This window comes from Cucumis melo, chromosome 5 (genome assembly GCF_025177605.1).
Source record: "Cucumis melo cultivar AY chromosome 5, USDA_Cmelo_AY_1.0, whole genome shotgun sequence".
NCBI lineage: Eukaryota > Viridiplantae > Streptophyta > Magnoliopsida > Cucurbitales > Cucurbitaceae > Cucumis > Cucumis melo.
This window is the reverse complement of record NC_066861.1, coordinates 26,799,478-26,816,704: the sequence shown is the minus strand read 5'-3', so window position 1 is coordinate 26,816,704 and position 17,227 is coordinate 26,799,478. Positions and strand designations below refer to the sequence as shown.

Below are 17,227 nucleotides of genomic sequence, written 5' to 3'. Positions count from 1 at the left end.
TGTATCTATATTAAATATGTATAAAATTTCGATTCTCTGTCCACTTTGACGTATTTGTGCTTCGTAGTGTTACAATCCAACTCTTTATCAATTTACATTACAAAATTAATATAGAATGGATATTTTAACTCTCTCAACCACCATGTTTTGAATGAAAAAGAATATTTTCTTAACAAATAATGTTGCTAAGTAATGATTATTTATTTAATATAATAATCCATGAAAGATTGTCATAATCCATTTTATTTTTATAAACAATAATATTTTCAATTGCTAATTTTCCCAAGTCAATGTCAATCCTTTATTTTAATTCTCTCTCTATGAGATGACACTTTTCAAATGTGAATTGGAGGTGGATGATTTCATTCTTTGTTTCTTCTTTATACAATAATTTCTCCCTAAAAACATTTGAACAAAATGTTTTTATTATTCAAAAGAACTATTGCAATATATATATATACAGCTGTCAATGGTGGAAAATTAGGCATTAGTAAATTTATAATAAAGTCATACACTAATGAGCTCTAGGCTAGAGGAAGACATTTGGCCTAATGTGAAATTGAATAATAAAGTAAAACATGTTTATAAATTTGTTGGATTATTTATTACTATTTTTTTATTATGTATAGAATTTTCATCCACACTTTATATAAGATGTGAAAAGAGAAGATGAAAAAAATTAAAGGAATTTTGATATATAGATACCAATTTGAAAATGATATTTTGTAATTAAGGATGTGGTAGGTAGTAAAATTGAGTTATTAAAAATCTAAATTAGCATAAAACAATTGGTGAAAAATTAAAATTGATGCTTTTTCAATGTTTCATAAGTTTTAAAACCAACAACATACTTGAGATTGTTGGTTAAATATATATAAATAAAGAAAACCTATGTGGAAGTTCTTAATTAAATACTTTCTCTTTCTACAACTTGTCATAATTTGTAAAGAGTACTTATGTCTATCTTATTAGATGAAATATGGATTAAAATTGAAACTTTAATCTATCCTTTTACATTATCTTTTCATAAAGAAAAAGACAAACCAAGAGATTTAGAGTAGACCCTATTAAAAATATAATATATTTTCTTTTCTTTTTCTTTGATATATATATAGGGGAATTGATATATAAAATTAATTGTTATTGATATATATAGGGAAATTGTTGGGGCTATATATATATATATATTAATTTAGATGGCCTAATGGAAAAGATAAGTGTGTTTTTATGACACAATTGTTTAATAATTTGATGACGAATGAAATGTGATCTCACTATAGAGCTGATGATTAAATTAGAATTAATAATTGTAAAGTTCAATAATGTGTTTAGAATAACTTTTAAACTCTATATTTCTCTTTTTAATTTTTTTTTTTGCTACACTTGATAATAGTGAGATGAGATTTCAATAAATCTATTTATATATATATAGTAAAATATACGAAAATTCAATTGATGCAAGCTTTTCATCTCGTTGAATTAGAATAATTTAAGTTTCGGGACAATTTATTTGGCTTCACTAATTAAATTGAAATTGGTTAGGTGAAGATATTAGGTAGACTTGAGTAATGATGAAACAATGAACGTACAAATACTTAGGATGGGAAAAATCCGTTTCAACCCAAGCCAAGATATTTTTTAATAATGAATTTTACAAAATCAACTCAATCCCCCACCTCGATTACCTCGAGTTGGAAACAATTCGACTTGAGAAACTCACGTGCTCCCTAAGTTCGACTCGAACTTACTACTAGGACTAGCTAGTTCTTGGAGTGTGAATTCATTTATTATTTGATCTAGATTTCGGTGATGAAATTCGTTGATCAATTAACAACCAAAACAAAATCTAGTTCAAAAAGCACATACATTGAAATATGGAAAATCCTAAACAACTTAAGCTATAATAGAGCATCGTAGCTCATTTTCAAAAAGTCGAGCAATAGGGAGATGTTCAGGTGCATAAACAGAACTGAAAATAGGAGAAAATTAGAGAGAAATCATGATATGGCTGCTGAAATTCAGAGATGATTAAACCTAGGCGACAAATTTCTTATTTAAGAAATTGTAATGGTGTTGTGACACTAGGGACAGCGTTGCGACGCTAATGGAAATCCATGCACGCTTCATCTTTGTAACGTCGACACCGTTGTGTGTGTTTCACGGATAGTAATTAGGCTATTGCCTTACAATGTTGTTATTTGCCTTATAGCACCACAACGCTGTAATGCAGAGAGACCAAGACTTTGTTTTCGCTCATTTTGGTTCCAAAATAGCATCAACATCAATTTCTACCATCAAATTATTACTCGAAATCAATAAAATAGTCAAGTTAAAAACATAAAATCATGGAATGATTCCAAATAAGAAGGATTAGATAACACATTTTTAGTGTTATCAATGGAATGCTAGCAAAGTCTCACGTTAAATTAGGCAATGACGTATGTATATAAGTGAGGACAATTATTTCTATTTGTATAAGACATTTTGTCACCTTTTCTTTTTGGAAAAATTAAACCTCCCACTTCTACCAGCGGAATAAATAGAGAGAAATTAAAATAATATAATAAAATTGGAAACATAAAAAATTAACGTGAAAAAACTCCAAATAATTTGCTATAATAAAACTATGAACAAAAAAAAATTCACTATGGGAAAAATTATTACAATCAAGTAGAAATTTCTCCCTTACCTCAATTACAAAATCACTATCTCAAAACTTTTAACTACATATCTTTTTCCCACCCTCAAACTAAAGAATACAAAAGAAAATTTAACTACTCGAGATAATACGCACCTAAGCTTAAGTATTCTTTATTGAGGACGATTTGAAACCGGGCGCATAGACTTCTTTTGTAGTACTAAATGAAGTCTATAATCATTTTAAACTTTTTCGATGTAAGACAACTACACTTCTAATATTTTGTCAAAACTTTAACACCAACACGTGTTTTCCACGTATTGTTCTAAAATAAACTTGATGGAAAATATTAACAAAAACATAATTATTTTTTAATTCAACCCACTTCGTTGATATTATAAATGTTATTAGAAGAAAACAATCTCTTTTAAAAAAGTGCTTAAACCCCACTCTTACATTTTGTTTTCACACCTTTTAGTTTGGGTTATAAATTGAGAATGGTTTCTTAGTTTCTTTAATACTCATAGCTCTACTTTTCCTTCTTATATTGTAAGAGAGAGAGATAAATTATATTAGAGAAGAAAGATGTTGCTTCATACCATATCAAAAATCAAGAGTCGAGGCAAAGGGCAGAAGATTAAAGGGCAAGTGATTTTATTGAGAAGTAATTCTTTGGATTATAATGAAATTCAGTCTTCTGTTCTTGACAATATCAGTGAGTTTTGGGGAGCAAAAGTTTCCTTTCAGCTCATCAGCTCTGAAAATGGTGATAGATGTAAGTTTTTTTTTTTTTTTTTTTTTTGCTCTTTTTAATTATTAGGGTTTAACTTTTGACCTACTTTTGGAGTTGATAGTACAAGTAGTAGTATTAATTGTATTTTATGTTTGGTAAAATAAATTTTTATTAAATAAACTAAAATCACTTTTAGGATAACTTTTTAAATCAGTTCCTACAAATTGCTTTTACATTTTTGTAAAATCAGATTTTTACTTTTAGTAAATTTTCAATTTTACCTTTCAAAATTAAGATTTCTATATTATATAATTGGTATCAGCTTCCTTGCATCTTAATTTTCATAATAAAAAAAAACTATTGTTTTTAAACTATACCATATTGATTTTCTATAATTTAAAAAGAAAATTAAAGTTTTTTCTCTTGATACTAGCTAACAATTAATTTGAGAAAAATATAACATTTTAAGTGATTATTTAAATACTTTAAGGTAATTATTTAAAATGACTAAAGTTGTTGCAAAATAGCAATATTTTTTTATATTTGTAAATTTTTGTTCATTTGGATATATATTTAAAAACAACAATGTTCTTAATTATCATCTATTGTTCTGGTATAAATACATTTTAAATAATTGGATCGAGTAAGTAATACTGTTTAAGATTAATAATTAAGTGTATATATAATAATATTCTTAAAGAATTATAAATATAACAAAATTTACGTAAAATTTTAACTTATTTTGTATGTAGTCCAAATTTTTAGTTGTTTTTGGTTGACTTTTTTTTTTTTTTTTTGGGAGATTCTTTGATGCTGTTTAATTTCCTCAAATATTTAAGAAATGGGGTTATTTCTGAAAACATAAATGATTTATATTTGGTATATTAATTTGTATATGTTGATTTTACACATACAGCAAAGGAATTGCAAGGAAAGGTGGGAAAGAAGACATACTTAGGAAATTGGATGACCAAAATGGTTCCTGTGTCTCCAGGAGAAACTGTGTTCAAAATAAGTTTTGATTGGGATGAAGATATTGGAATTCCAGGAGCTTTCTTGATAAGAAATAATCATTTTACAAAGTTCTTCCTCAAATCTCTCACTCTTGAAGATGTTCCTTTTGTTGGAAGAATCCATTTTGATTGCAACTCTTGGATTTACCCTTCCGGAAAGTACAAAAACGATCGTATTTTCTTTATCAATAAGGTATATGTTCATTTTTAATGATAAACATTGATCGATAAATGTTTATCTGAATCTTTCATGATCTATCACCGATTGAAAGATAGACATAGACACTGATTGAAGTTTATAACTATCCATCATCACTGCCTATAATTGGCATACTTGTTTCTAATATATCTTTTATTAGTCTGGCCTATGGTCTAATTAACCTTCTTTCTTCGAGGTTTATTTATATTTATGGGAAATTGTAAAAAATAGAATATTTGATAAAATATTTATATTTTATATAAAAAAAATAAAGGTAAAAACTTTTAGGTTTTAGTGTAATTTAACTTAATTATGAATAAACTCGATTTATGCAATAAATAAAGGAATATTTTTTTTTCTTCTTACAAAAGGACAAGAGCTCTTTAAGAATATATAATCTAAATCTAAAGTCATGGGGATTATATAGTTTTATTATATAGTGTGATAGAGACTCTCACATTCATTTAAAATTGTACAAAAATTCAACCATAAGGAACCTTTTAATTATTCACAAGTTGTATCAAAATTAAATTATTGATCTAATTATATTTATTGATCATATCTTTGAAATATTTTATTTTAGTCCATCCTAATTAAATTATTCTATTTGTTTTCATTAAATTTTGAATAAATTATATATACTCATATTCCTTTAAAAGTCGTAACGTTATCCTACGTAAAAAATAACCTTGGACCTAGTAAGATTTCATTAGCTAGTAATATTTCGTTAAAATGATGTTGGATAAGAATGGTACGATGTAATAAGTTTTAATTAGAAATTGACATTGTCACATCATTTTAGGTCTCTATTTTTTGTTTTAGTAATTCTACTTTGTAAAGATAGTTCTGAAACATTATTGAAAAGCTAAAGTTAAAATATACATCGTAAAATCTGAAAGAAATAGATAGTAATATTCTTGAAATATTAGATTACAAAATTTATGTTAAGTTTGTAGAAAAATTGAAGAAATTAAAATAGTCTACCTTACATGTTTTCTTGGTCCGTTCATTGTTTTACAGGCATATATTCCAAATGAAACACCTGAGCCACTTCGAAAGTATAGAGAAGATGAGCTCAAGAACTTGAGAGGAGATGGAACAGGAGAACGTCAAGAATGGGATAGAATATATGATTATGATGTTTACAACGATCTTGAAGATCCAAGCAGTGACTCAACATATGTTCGGCCTGTTCTTGGAGGTTCAACTCAATACCCTTATCCTCGTCGAGGAAGAACAGGAAGATCGCCTTCAAAAAAAGGTCAATGATCAATTTTAATTTGAATTTGTTGACTTTTTACCACGAGAGTATTGCGTTATATAGTTATAATAAACAACATGCATGAATATTAATTATGTTAAATTTTTGCGATTTGAATAATGAACAGATAAAAACTACGAGAGTCGACTGTCATCCTCGTTGAGCTTAAACATCTATGTACCAAGAGATGAAAGATTTGGGCACTTGAAAGAATCAGATTTTCTTGCATATACATTAAAATCAGTAGCTCAATCTATTAAACCAGCCCTTGATGAATTATTTAGCAGAAATCCAGGAGAGTTTGACTCTTTTCAAGATGTTTTAAAACTCTATGAAGGAGGCTTTTCTCTTCCCAAAAGTTTGCTCGAGAAGTTTAGGCAAAGCATTCCTGCTCCATTGCTTAAGGAAATTTTTAGAACTGATGGAGAAAAATTTCTTAAATTTCCACTCCCTCAAGTCATCCAAGGTATGTAATTAATTAGGGTGTTTTTAATCTCTACCATCTAATTAACATTTCACAGTAGTTTTTCTCTATCTTAATTCGTTTGGAAAAATTATATCTGTTAAAATATCATTTCGGTTCTTGTAAATTATATAAATAATTTTTTTAGAAGGGGACTAATTATTTGAGTATGTATGGATTACTAATTAAAAATATATATACATTAATATTAGAGGGAATATATATATAAAGTTTGACTAATAACTCAATTATGTTAATTATGGTTTTAATTAAACAGATAATAAGTCTGGATGGAGGACTGATGAAGAATTTGCTAGAGAAATGTTGGCTGGAGTTAATCCTATAATCATTCGTCGTCTCCAAGTAATTAATATAATAATTAATTATGTTTCTTTTACAAATTTAGTTTAAATTAAATTAATTATCTTAATTAATTTGCTTTAATTTAATTGTAGGAGTTTCCACCATCAAGCAAGCTTGATCCTAATGTTTATGGTGACCAAAACAGCAAGATTAGTGAAGAACACATTATTAATAGTTTGGATGGACTTACTGTACAAGAGGTAATTAAAATTAAAACATATATAATTAACAAAGGAAATGATTAGAGGAAATTTCTATTATCTATTTGTTTAGGCATTTCATAATTTTATTTTCTCATTTACAATATAGTTGATATATGAGAATAGTAACTTTAATTTGCACTAACTCTATTTGTTTAGGCACTCAAGCAAAACAAGCTTTATATATTGGATCACCATGATGCCCTAATGCCATACCTTAATAGGATCAATTCAACATCTACAAAGACTTATGCCACAAGAACATTGCTTTTCTTAAATGGTGATGGAACTTTGAGGCCATTGGTTATTGAGCTAAGCTTGCCACAATCTCAGAAAGATGAACTTGGTGCCACTAGCAAACTGTACTTTCCAGCTGAAGATGGAGTTGAAAGCTCAATTTGGCAACTAGCTAAAGCTTATGTGGCTGTCAATGATGCTGGCTACCATCAAGTTATTAGCCATTGGTATTACTCCCCCAATGATGCTGGCTAAAGACTTTTGAGGTTTTATCTTTTCTTCACAAACAATACGACTGTCATCAATGTGTTTTTTCTTGTTGTAGGTTGAATACACACGCAGTAATGGAACCATTTGTGATTGCAACAAATAGACAATTAAGTGTGCTTCATCCAATTCACAAGCTGCTTGTTCCTCATTATAGAGACACCATGAATATAAATGCATTTGCAAGACAAACACTTGTTAATGCAGATGGAATTCTTGAATCAACTCATTTTCAATCAAAGTACTCCATGGAGTTGTCTTCTTATATTTATAAAGACTGGGTTTTCACTGATCAAGCACTCCCAAGAGATCTCATCAAAAGGCAAGTAACCCTAACTACACATATACATGAACATGATAGATACTTGACCATTCATTACCTTTATTAATTAATTATGAAAATGGAAAGTTTTTAGGCTTATTTGATAATGAAAAATAATTCATGATTTAGGGCATGTTTCAAGAAAGTTTTGTACAACAAATGTCTTTAATCATCCAAAATTAGTTTAAAGTTTGATGCTTGAGGTTTTGATCTTGAATATTTTTAACCTTTTTATCGTTTTGGCTTGACTCTCAAACATATCATTAATTATTAAAACAATTTTTTCTCCCTCAGAGGAATGGCAGTTGAAGACTCAAATTCTCCATATGGACTCAAACTCCTAATAGAGGATTATCCATTTGCTGTTGATGGACTTGAGATTTGGTTTGCAATCAAAACATGGGTAAAAGATTATTGCTCATCCTATTACAAGAATGATATCATGGTTCATGATGACATTGAACTCCAATCATGGTGGAAAGAACTAAAAGAGAAAGGCCACGTTGACTTGAAAGACAAACCTTGGTGGCCAAAAATGGAAACCTTAGAAGAGTTAATTGAAACATGCACTATAATAATATGGATTTCTTCGGCTCTTCATGCAGCAGTTAACTTTGGACAGTATCCTTATGGAGGCTACCTTCCCAATAGGCCAACAATAAGTAGAAGATTCATGCCTGAAAAAGGAACTCCTCAATATGTAGAGCTCGAGTCAGATCCGGAAAAGGGTTTTCTTAGAACAATCAATTCACAAGTCCAAACACTTCTTGGAATATCATTGATTGAGATCTTGTCAAGGCATTCTTCTGATGAGATTTATCTTGGAAAAAGAGAGAGTCTTGAATGGATATCAGATCAGCCAGCATTGGAAGCTTTTGAAAAATTTGGGAAAAGATTGGAAGAAATCGAGTATGAAATTGCGAAGAGGAATAGAGATCCCAAGATGAAAAATAGAGTTGGGCCAATAAATGTGCCTTATACTTCTCTTTATCCAACTAGTAACGAAGGACTCACTGGCAAAGGAATTCCTAACAGTATCTCTATCTAAAAAACTACATTTCTTTTTCCTCCCTAAAACTAGATTGTTGAGAAGAAAGATATTTATAAAACCATCTTATGTTGGAAATAAATTAGCTACGTTGTTTGGTTGTTTATATCTTTGTTTGGGATTATGGAAACTTTTAAAATAATATTGTTCCCGTTGGATGAAATGAAGTAAAATAGTGTTTCGTATATTTGAATTTTAAATTTTTAGAAATATAGTTATATTGTTTGGTAAAATATAATACTTTTTTTGAAATTGGTTTGATTTACTTATGTGAATAAAATTAGGCGTATCTCAAATAATTATTTGCGTTATAATTTGTCACTATATATGTACCTAAAAAAAAAATTAGGAAAATGATTGTAAATGACAAAATTGGTGAAAATATTTATAGAATATAACAGAATTTTAGGCTCTATCCCAGTGTTTGTCACTAAAATAGAAGGATAATTTGTTATAGATAACAATAAACTCTTTACAAAAATATATAGAAAAAAACTTAAATGAAGAAAAGAGATGGATTGATTTTGATATATTATGTATATAGTTTCAATATTTTGTTATTTATTTGAGAATGCCCTTTAATAGAATCTAAAATGTTAGAATTTTAAAATACCATAAATTATATTTTAAATGGTAATTAACTTTGTTTAATTTAAATTATTTGATAAAAGGATAAGAAAAATTGAATCAATAAAAAAAGTTCATGAAGGAATGGAGATGTGAAAAGTTGTAATAATAATTAATATTGGAATAATGCATGATAAATTTTAGATTTTAGATTTTGATTAGGGAAAGTGGTCAATCAAGTTTTGATGGTTTAGCCAATCACATTTAGAAAAAAGCTAAATGAATGTCCTAATAATCAAATCGATTCTTAGGTATAGATGAAAAGTGGAATAAGATAATAAGATTTGGAATCGATCAACATCAATACTGCTACGAACCATACACTCTCTTGCTTTTGCTTTTGGTATCATCCAAAGAGATCTCATTTCATTATTTGAAGATAGTTGTTCTCCTTTATAGATTCATGATTATCTTCTTTTTAATTTAATTGATGTAAAACTTTGGTCACATTTTCAACGAGTGTCATATATATCTATTTGCTTGAAAGTGTGGTTTATTGGAAGTATATCTATGTTCCTCGCCTCCTAGTTTTCCATAGAAAATCTATATACACACATATATAAATTTTGGGTGCTCTTTTGAATGTATCTATTTTTGATGCATCTCAAGTATAGTCTGATAAAACGTTACCATATGTTATTTTTATTTTTTCTAAAGTTAATTAAATAAAGTTCCGTAAAAAATGAATCCAACTGAATTTTTGTTCAGAATGTTAAATATTGAATGACTTATTTCATCTTTGATCTTGTGAACTACTAATCTCCCTAATTTTTGTCGAAAATATGAACTCTATTTTTGTTGAAAAAGTATCAAATTTTGAATATTTTTTTAATTGACTTTTTTTTTAATAAAAAAGAATCAAAACCAGTGAATGAAAATTTATGAAAAATATAGAGGTAAAAAATGTTTGATAATTTTATAATTTACAAGTGATTGAACTAATTAATGAAAATTCAACCTTCAATTTGATAATTTGATAGAATCTTTTTAAATTATACATTTTTTTTCTTTGTATGTATGTATGTATATTATTATTGATAGAGTTGTCAACAGCAATGAAGTTTTGGGTCTATTAGAAATAAAAGAATATAATAAAGATAATTATCTTATCCTATTTAGCATTTCAAGATATATGAGATTTATGAAAAGATGAGGCTGCAAACAAAATTTATGGGATTAAAAATGAAAAATGAGAAACAATTAAAATGTGAATCATATGAGTTTTGGGCAGTGATCCCCATCATGAGACAGTGATATATTTACTAATATATTAATAGAAACAAAATTAAAATTATATTTCTTTGGTGTAAAATTTCTATCCAAATAAAAATTAAAATATTTTATTGCTTCTTCTTCTTCTTTTTTCTTTTCTAATTTCCAACTTTATTCAACTTTCCCTTTATTTTCAACTCAAAGCTTTTATTACCAAGAGAAATTTAATTTGAAAAAATCACACGGAAAAAAGCCATACTTAATTTCAGGGGACGTTTTTAATAAATAAACTAAAATATTTACGACATATAATAAAATTTTGATAGAAACTTATATACTTTTATTACTATCACAGATGGAAACATATTAGTATTTATCGATGTCTATTATTGATAAAATCTGAAATTTTGTTATATTTTGTAAATGGTTTATCAAATTTGTAATTTTTGATAACTTTCCAAATTTTAACTTTGTTATTAGATTTTCACATCATTTCACCTAAAAATTTAAATTGATACGAGTTTCTTTTTCTTTTACCATCTTGACATTATTTTACTCACAAAATATTCCTAAATTTTATATCATGTTGTAATTGTATTTCTAATTTTAAGAATATTGATGCTCTCATATCAAGATTTACAAAGACATTTATAATAGACATCAAAGTATTGTCTTACTTTATAGAAATGATGATTAAAAATGACCAATTATAATATAAGCAAATTTATCAAAGTTTCATTAACTAATTATAATAATTTTCGTTAATTTCCATCGATTTTCATAAAGTTTTGATATCAATACTTCCATTGATATATATTTTCACAAAATCGAAACCTTAATATTTCTATCCACATCGATATTTTAAACCTTCTAGACCGTTTCTACCAAAAGAAGTTCCTACAAATAAGGAGATGCTAGAAGAAAGCCTTCCAATGTAAAACAATGAGCGGTAAAACAAATATAGATAAAAGTAGGTCTCCAATGAGCGGTAAAATATAATAGTTATCATGCAAAGCCAAATAAATATGCTAATGTTAAGAAAAAGGAGCTCTTGCAAATATGACGATTATAGTATCATAAATTAGGCTCATAGCACATCATTTTTACATTTGCAAAAATAGCAAAATTGAAGCCCAGCCCGCATTTTAAAAATACAAAATTACGAAGCTACCCTTCAGTCATTACTGATACCAATATATACGGTTGATACACCAATATATACCATTGATACACCTGATTTGTTTTGCTGATGTACTCCTCGTACACTTTTTTTTATTCTATAATACTTCACTGATACATATTATTAGTTTAAAACACTTGATATGTTGTTGATACACTTGATCAATTAAATACACTTGAAGCACTAAGAATGATACACTTTATATATCGTTGATACTTTTATTATTGTTTCTTGATACACTCGATATATTTAATACACTTAATCACTTGCTAAACTTCATTGATACATATTATTAGTTTGATACACTTGATATGTTGTTGATACAGTTGCTCAACTGTTGATATACTCAATTAATTAAATACACTTTGATGTACTAAGAATGATACACTTTATATATCGTTGATACACGTTATATATCGTTAATACACTTATTGTTGTTTTCTGATACACTTGATAGATTTAATACACTTAATCACTTGCTAAACTTCGTTGATACATATTATTAGTATGAAACACTTGATATGTTGTTGATACATTTGCTCAACTATTGATACACTCAATCGATTAAATACACTTGATGCACTAAGAATGATACAGTTTATATATCGTTGATACACTTGTTTTTTTGCTAATACATTTGATAGATGTAATACACTTAATCACTTGCTAACCTTCATTGATACATATTATTAGTTTGAAACACTTGATATGTTGTTGATACATTTGCGAAACTGTTGATACACTCAATTAATTAAATACACCTGATGCACTAAGTATGATACACTTTATGTATTGTCAATACAGTTGTTATGGTATGTTTAAAATCTTAGTAACATGTTGAACATCATTATCGCTTATAGTTAATAAATTAAAACTGAAAGTTCAATACACGACTCAATCTGAATTACAGTATGAATCAAGTTCACAAAAGAATCAAATGATGATATCACTCCATCAACCAAAACACAATTTGTTTTATAATCCACGTAATAATGTTGCTCATCCCATTGACCACTATGAGAAACAATTACTGTCAATTTAACCATAACTACAATAAACTGCAACAATTTTGCGAAAATAAAAAACACGAAGTAAGTATATCAGTCAACTAATACATATAATATAAGTATATCATATTGTTGATATAAAAAAACTAATACAAATTAAAAAAAAAACATAACCGAACGTAACTAAATAAAACCAAACTGATCTACGAAATTCCTTTCGATAAAAGATATTAGGAACAAATAAAAGAGATGAGGAAGAACAAATCGTAGCCCGAATTTTAATAAATAATATATTAGCAATTCACAGAAATAATATTAGGGCTTCAGAAAAGGGGAATAAATATATACATAATTCTTGTTTTTCCTGAAAAAAAATGAGGAGAATAGGAGAAGAAGACGAGGAGAAGATGATAAAAAAAAGAAACCGACGAAGAGGGAGAAATCTAAAAGAACGAAACTGAAGAGAGAAGAGAAGGACGGTGGAGAAGAACAGTGGAAAAGAGGCAGAAGAAGACGAGGAGAAGAGAAGTAGGTGAATAAGAGAAATGGTGAAGAAGAACGACAGAGAAGAGAAGAAGAAAACGAAAAATGAAGGAGAACAATTGAAGAAAAACGAAAGAGGAAGAGAAAACAGTAGAGAAATGCAATTTTGGAATAATGAAAAAAATAAAATAAGAAATATCAACCAAAATTAAAAAGTTGCTATAATTGCAAAATCTAAAAGATTAATGCTAATATTATTAAATTAGATTTTTATTGTGTCACCCAATACAATTTACCTAAGAAAAACTAGTAGATCAATCAAATCAGAGAATCAAAGAACTATCATGATCAGATAGAAAAAGAGAATGCTAATTAACAAGGAGGTAGAGGGATCAACTATATATATTTAAGTTTATTAAAGTACACAGACTAAAGTTTTTACAACTAAAAGTAAAATGTCTGAAATTGAACCAATTTCAAAATATAAAAATTAAAATGGTAATTAACCCAAAATATACATGAAATCATTAGCAAATTCATTCATAAATAATTTTATTGCAATTGCAATAATTAAGTAGCTACACTTACCACTAATAATTAAATGTATGCCAATATTTTAAATGAATTGTAAGTATAACCCAAATTCAGGAGTCTTATGACAAAATTAAAAGATATTTCACGAACTAAATCTAAAATTTTAAAATATTTATGAAACTTGCCGCATTATGGTTTTTTTCCTTACATAAATGTAATATAATTAGAGTATTGATAAAAGAATCAAACTTCTAAAGTCAAAGTTAAAAATATAAACATTATATCAGTTGAGCTATGCTTACATTTGCTTTTGTATTATACTTTATCTAACATAATCAATATATTTACAATTACGAAATAATTTGTTATTAAAATAATGTGGAACAAAAATAACAACTAGCTACGGAAACGAGTAATTATAAATTTATAAAAAAGAATACAAAGTATCCTTGATGCACTGTTGATACATACATACTTGATACAGATATATTTATAAGAAAAACTTATATCATATTGCACATGCCTAAAATAGAAAGCTTCCAAACTTCTGACATATGTAGATATCAATAATTATGTAGCGGTGTTCCCTACGTAGTAATAATAGTTCACATATCAAAGAAAATGAGCTATGGATTTTTCTGATAAAGAAAATGTCTTGGGGTGGGAAAGTATATTATCATCATAAATCCTTAATCTTACATATATTATTCCTTCTTATTTATTTGAATTTTACAACTCTTTCTATTCTTTTCTTCTCTAATACATGCATTTAAACTTTTTATGACCTGTTGAGTATTAAATTTTACATATAAAATGTTTGTATCATATATATATATATATATTAGAAACAAAATTCATTTTTCGACTAACCGATTTACTATTTTTCTAAAAATTACAAATAAATTTACGACATGAAGTAAATTATAATAAATTTTAAAAATGAAAATTAAGTTATTACATAGTAAAATATAGAAACTAAATTTGAAAAACTAAAACTAAAAGAAAATTTAAGAACCAAAACCAATTTTTTAACATTTGCTTTATGGGTGAAAATAGTTTCAAATTTTTTTATTTTATTTGTAATCATTTAAAAAATATAAACTAAAATTCAATCACCACTATACTTTTTATAGAGACGAAAATAATAATTTAATATATGAACATCATGAATAGTAATAATAATTAAAAAAAGTGAGTTGAGTTATGAATAATTGGAGGATGGGACAATCTATGAATTTGTAGAATAAGACAGAGGAAAATTCCACACTTACTGTTACCGATAAGATATGGAAAAAGAACAATTGCAAGTTTCAATGCCCATCTTATAAAATTATATATAAAATATAAACTTTATTATCTTTTTTTGAAGAATGAATAAATCGTCTCTCTTTTATAATTGTTATTAGGTTTAATTTCTACCTACGTCCCTAATCATCATGATTAGGATTCTGAATAAGATAATCATTTTTAATAATCTAGAGTTTTAACTTTCGATTAAAAATTAGATGATAAATTGATATTTTATAGAAAAAACTCAAAATGTCATTATCTTCTCGATTTTGATCGATGTCATTTTGAAACATTGTCATTCTACTTTATTTTTTCAACTCATATGTTTGATGCAATGCATACACATATAAATCTTCAAGTGGCTCAAGTTTGAGACATTTTATGATTTACTGATGTGATTTTTCTCCTCGTCCCAATAATTTCTTTTTTTTTTTTTTTTTTGGTTATGATTGATTTTGAGAATATTTGTTTACAATTTCGTAGAGTTTATTTTTATTTTAAATAAGTGTACTTATTTTATTTTTCTAGCTTATTTTACCTTGTCATGATATTAAACACCAATATATCAATTCTATTTATTCTTTTTATTCTACTCTTCTTCTGATTTGCTTCGAGATATATTACAATTTGAGAAAAATAATAAGTAAAGGGTGGGGAGTCCACGGAGTAGATGTGAGAGGTTAAAATTTTTGAGAAAAATAAAATAAAATTGTTTAATTTGAGTTTATTTAATTAGAGTGCATTAATTACATTTCTATATTGGCATAAAAGATTTATGGAATAAATTAGCAAGATTTTTTTTTGTTATTTATCAATTTAATTAATATGATAAATCTAAAGCCTAATCATCAAAATATGGAAAAATCATGTCATTATTCCATAAAAAATTAACGAAACTCTAAATGCAGGGACAAAAATACGTTTTTTTACAAAAATTCAAGGACCAAAACAAACACTTTTAAAAGTTCAGGGATCAAATAAGTTTTTTTTTCATAAAAGTTCAAGGACCAAAATAGATATTGCTAAAAGTCCAAAGAACAAAATAGAACAAAATACAACATTTAAAGACTAAAATAGGAATTTAACCTTATTATTATTTCTTGTATAGAGTTTATTTCTATGAAAATTTTATCTTCATGTTAAATTTTTAATCAATTCCGGTGATTTTATTAAAAGGTTAAAATTAGTAGAAATGTGTTTTGATGAAGGATATTAGGGTTAATTGGATAGCATGTGTAGTTTAAAAGAAAAAGAAAGAAATATCAATTTAGACCGTGAACTATAAGCATTATATCAATTGAGATCATGAACTAATAATTATATCGATTTAAACTCTAAATTTTTATGAGGGTGCCAATTTAAACTTTGAAATTATACAATTGTAGCACTTTAAACCTTCTATTATGTTTTATTTGGATAAATCTATAAAAATTCATGGTCCGATTATTAATTTGGAGTTTAATCGATACAACTTCAAAAAATTCGTGATTTAAATTAATACAATTACAAGTTTAGAATTTAAATTAATATAATTAGAAATTTAGAGTTTAAATTTAATATAAATTATTAGTTTATAAGAAATAGGAAAAGGTTGTTTTGAAAAAAAAAAAAAAAAAAAAAAAAATATATATATATATATATATATATATATATATTACTCTTTTCAATGGACACCCTTAAGAAGTGGGATTTGCATTTTTTTTTATCTTATATGATTATTGATAGAAGAAAACCGTAAAAATAGAATATTTGATAAAATATTTATATTTAACGAAAAGATGTAATAAATTTTGTATTTTAGTAGTTTTATTCTACGAAAAATAAATAATTTGTTAATTTTCGTATCTTTAAAACAAATCTGTAATGTATTTTTTTATTTTTAACAAATTTCCCAATTTTAATATATTCTTTGTTTTATTTATTTGTTTATTTTTAACAAATTTCCCTTTTTATTTTCAACTAGTTTCGTCCCTATTTTAAAAATACTAAATTTGTAATTAATGTTTTATTAAAAAACATTTCTTTAATTGTTTTAGTGTAATTTTTGCTTTCCATTTTTGAATCATATCAAAATATAATTATGTGCCTATGAAACTATGAAAAGGAGAGAACAAGAGCATTAGAGAAGGATCAAGGCAAGAACCTTTGAA

General features: G+C 26.5%; 1 protein-coding gene across 1 annotated transcript; it reads left to right on the top strand.

The window, feature by feature from the left end:
* Window positions 1–3,079: 3,079 nt before the first annotated feature.
* On the top strand, window positions 3,080–8,925 carry LOC103494895 (probable linoleate 9S-lipoxygenase 5). The gene is made up of 9 exons (XM_008456278.3): window positions 3,080–3,413; window positions 4,288–4,577; window positions 5,604–5,844; window positions 5,972–6,310; window positions 6,585–6,670; window positions 6,763–6,870; window positions 7,030–7,334; window positions 7,433–7,696; window positions 7,991–8,925. Exons 1-9 carry the CDS (start codon window positions 3,224–3,226, stop codon window positions 8,742–8,744), a joined length of 2,577 nt encoding a protein of 858 aa, XP_008454500.2. The 5' UTR covers window positions 3,080–3,223; the 3' UTR covers window positions 8,745–8,925.
* Window positions 8,926–17,227: the final 8,302 nt, after the last annotated feature.

Coding starts and splice junctions, on each gene's coding strand:
- LOC103494895 (XM_008456278.3), top strand. CDS start 3,224: ATGTTGCTTCATACCATATCAAAAATCAAGAGTCGAGGCAAAGGGCAG. Junction 3,414..4,287: donor CTCTGAAAATGGTGATAGAT/GTAAGTTTTTTT, acceptor TTACACATACAG/CAAAGGAATTGCAAGGAAAG. Junction 6,671..6,762: donor TAATCATTCGTCGTCTCCAA/GTAATTAATATA, acceptor ATTTAATTGTAG/GAGTTTCCACCATCAAGCAA.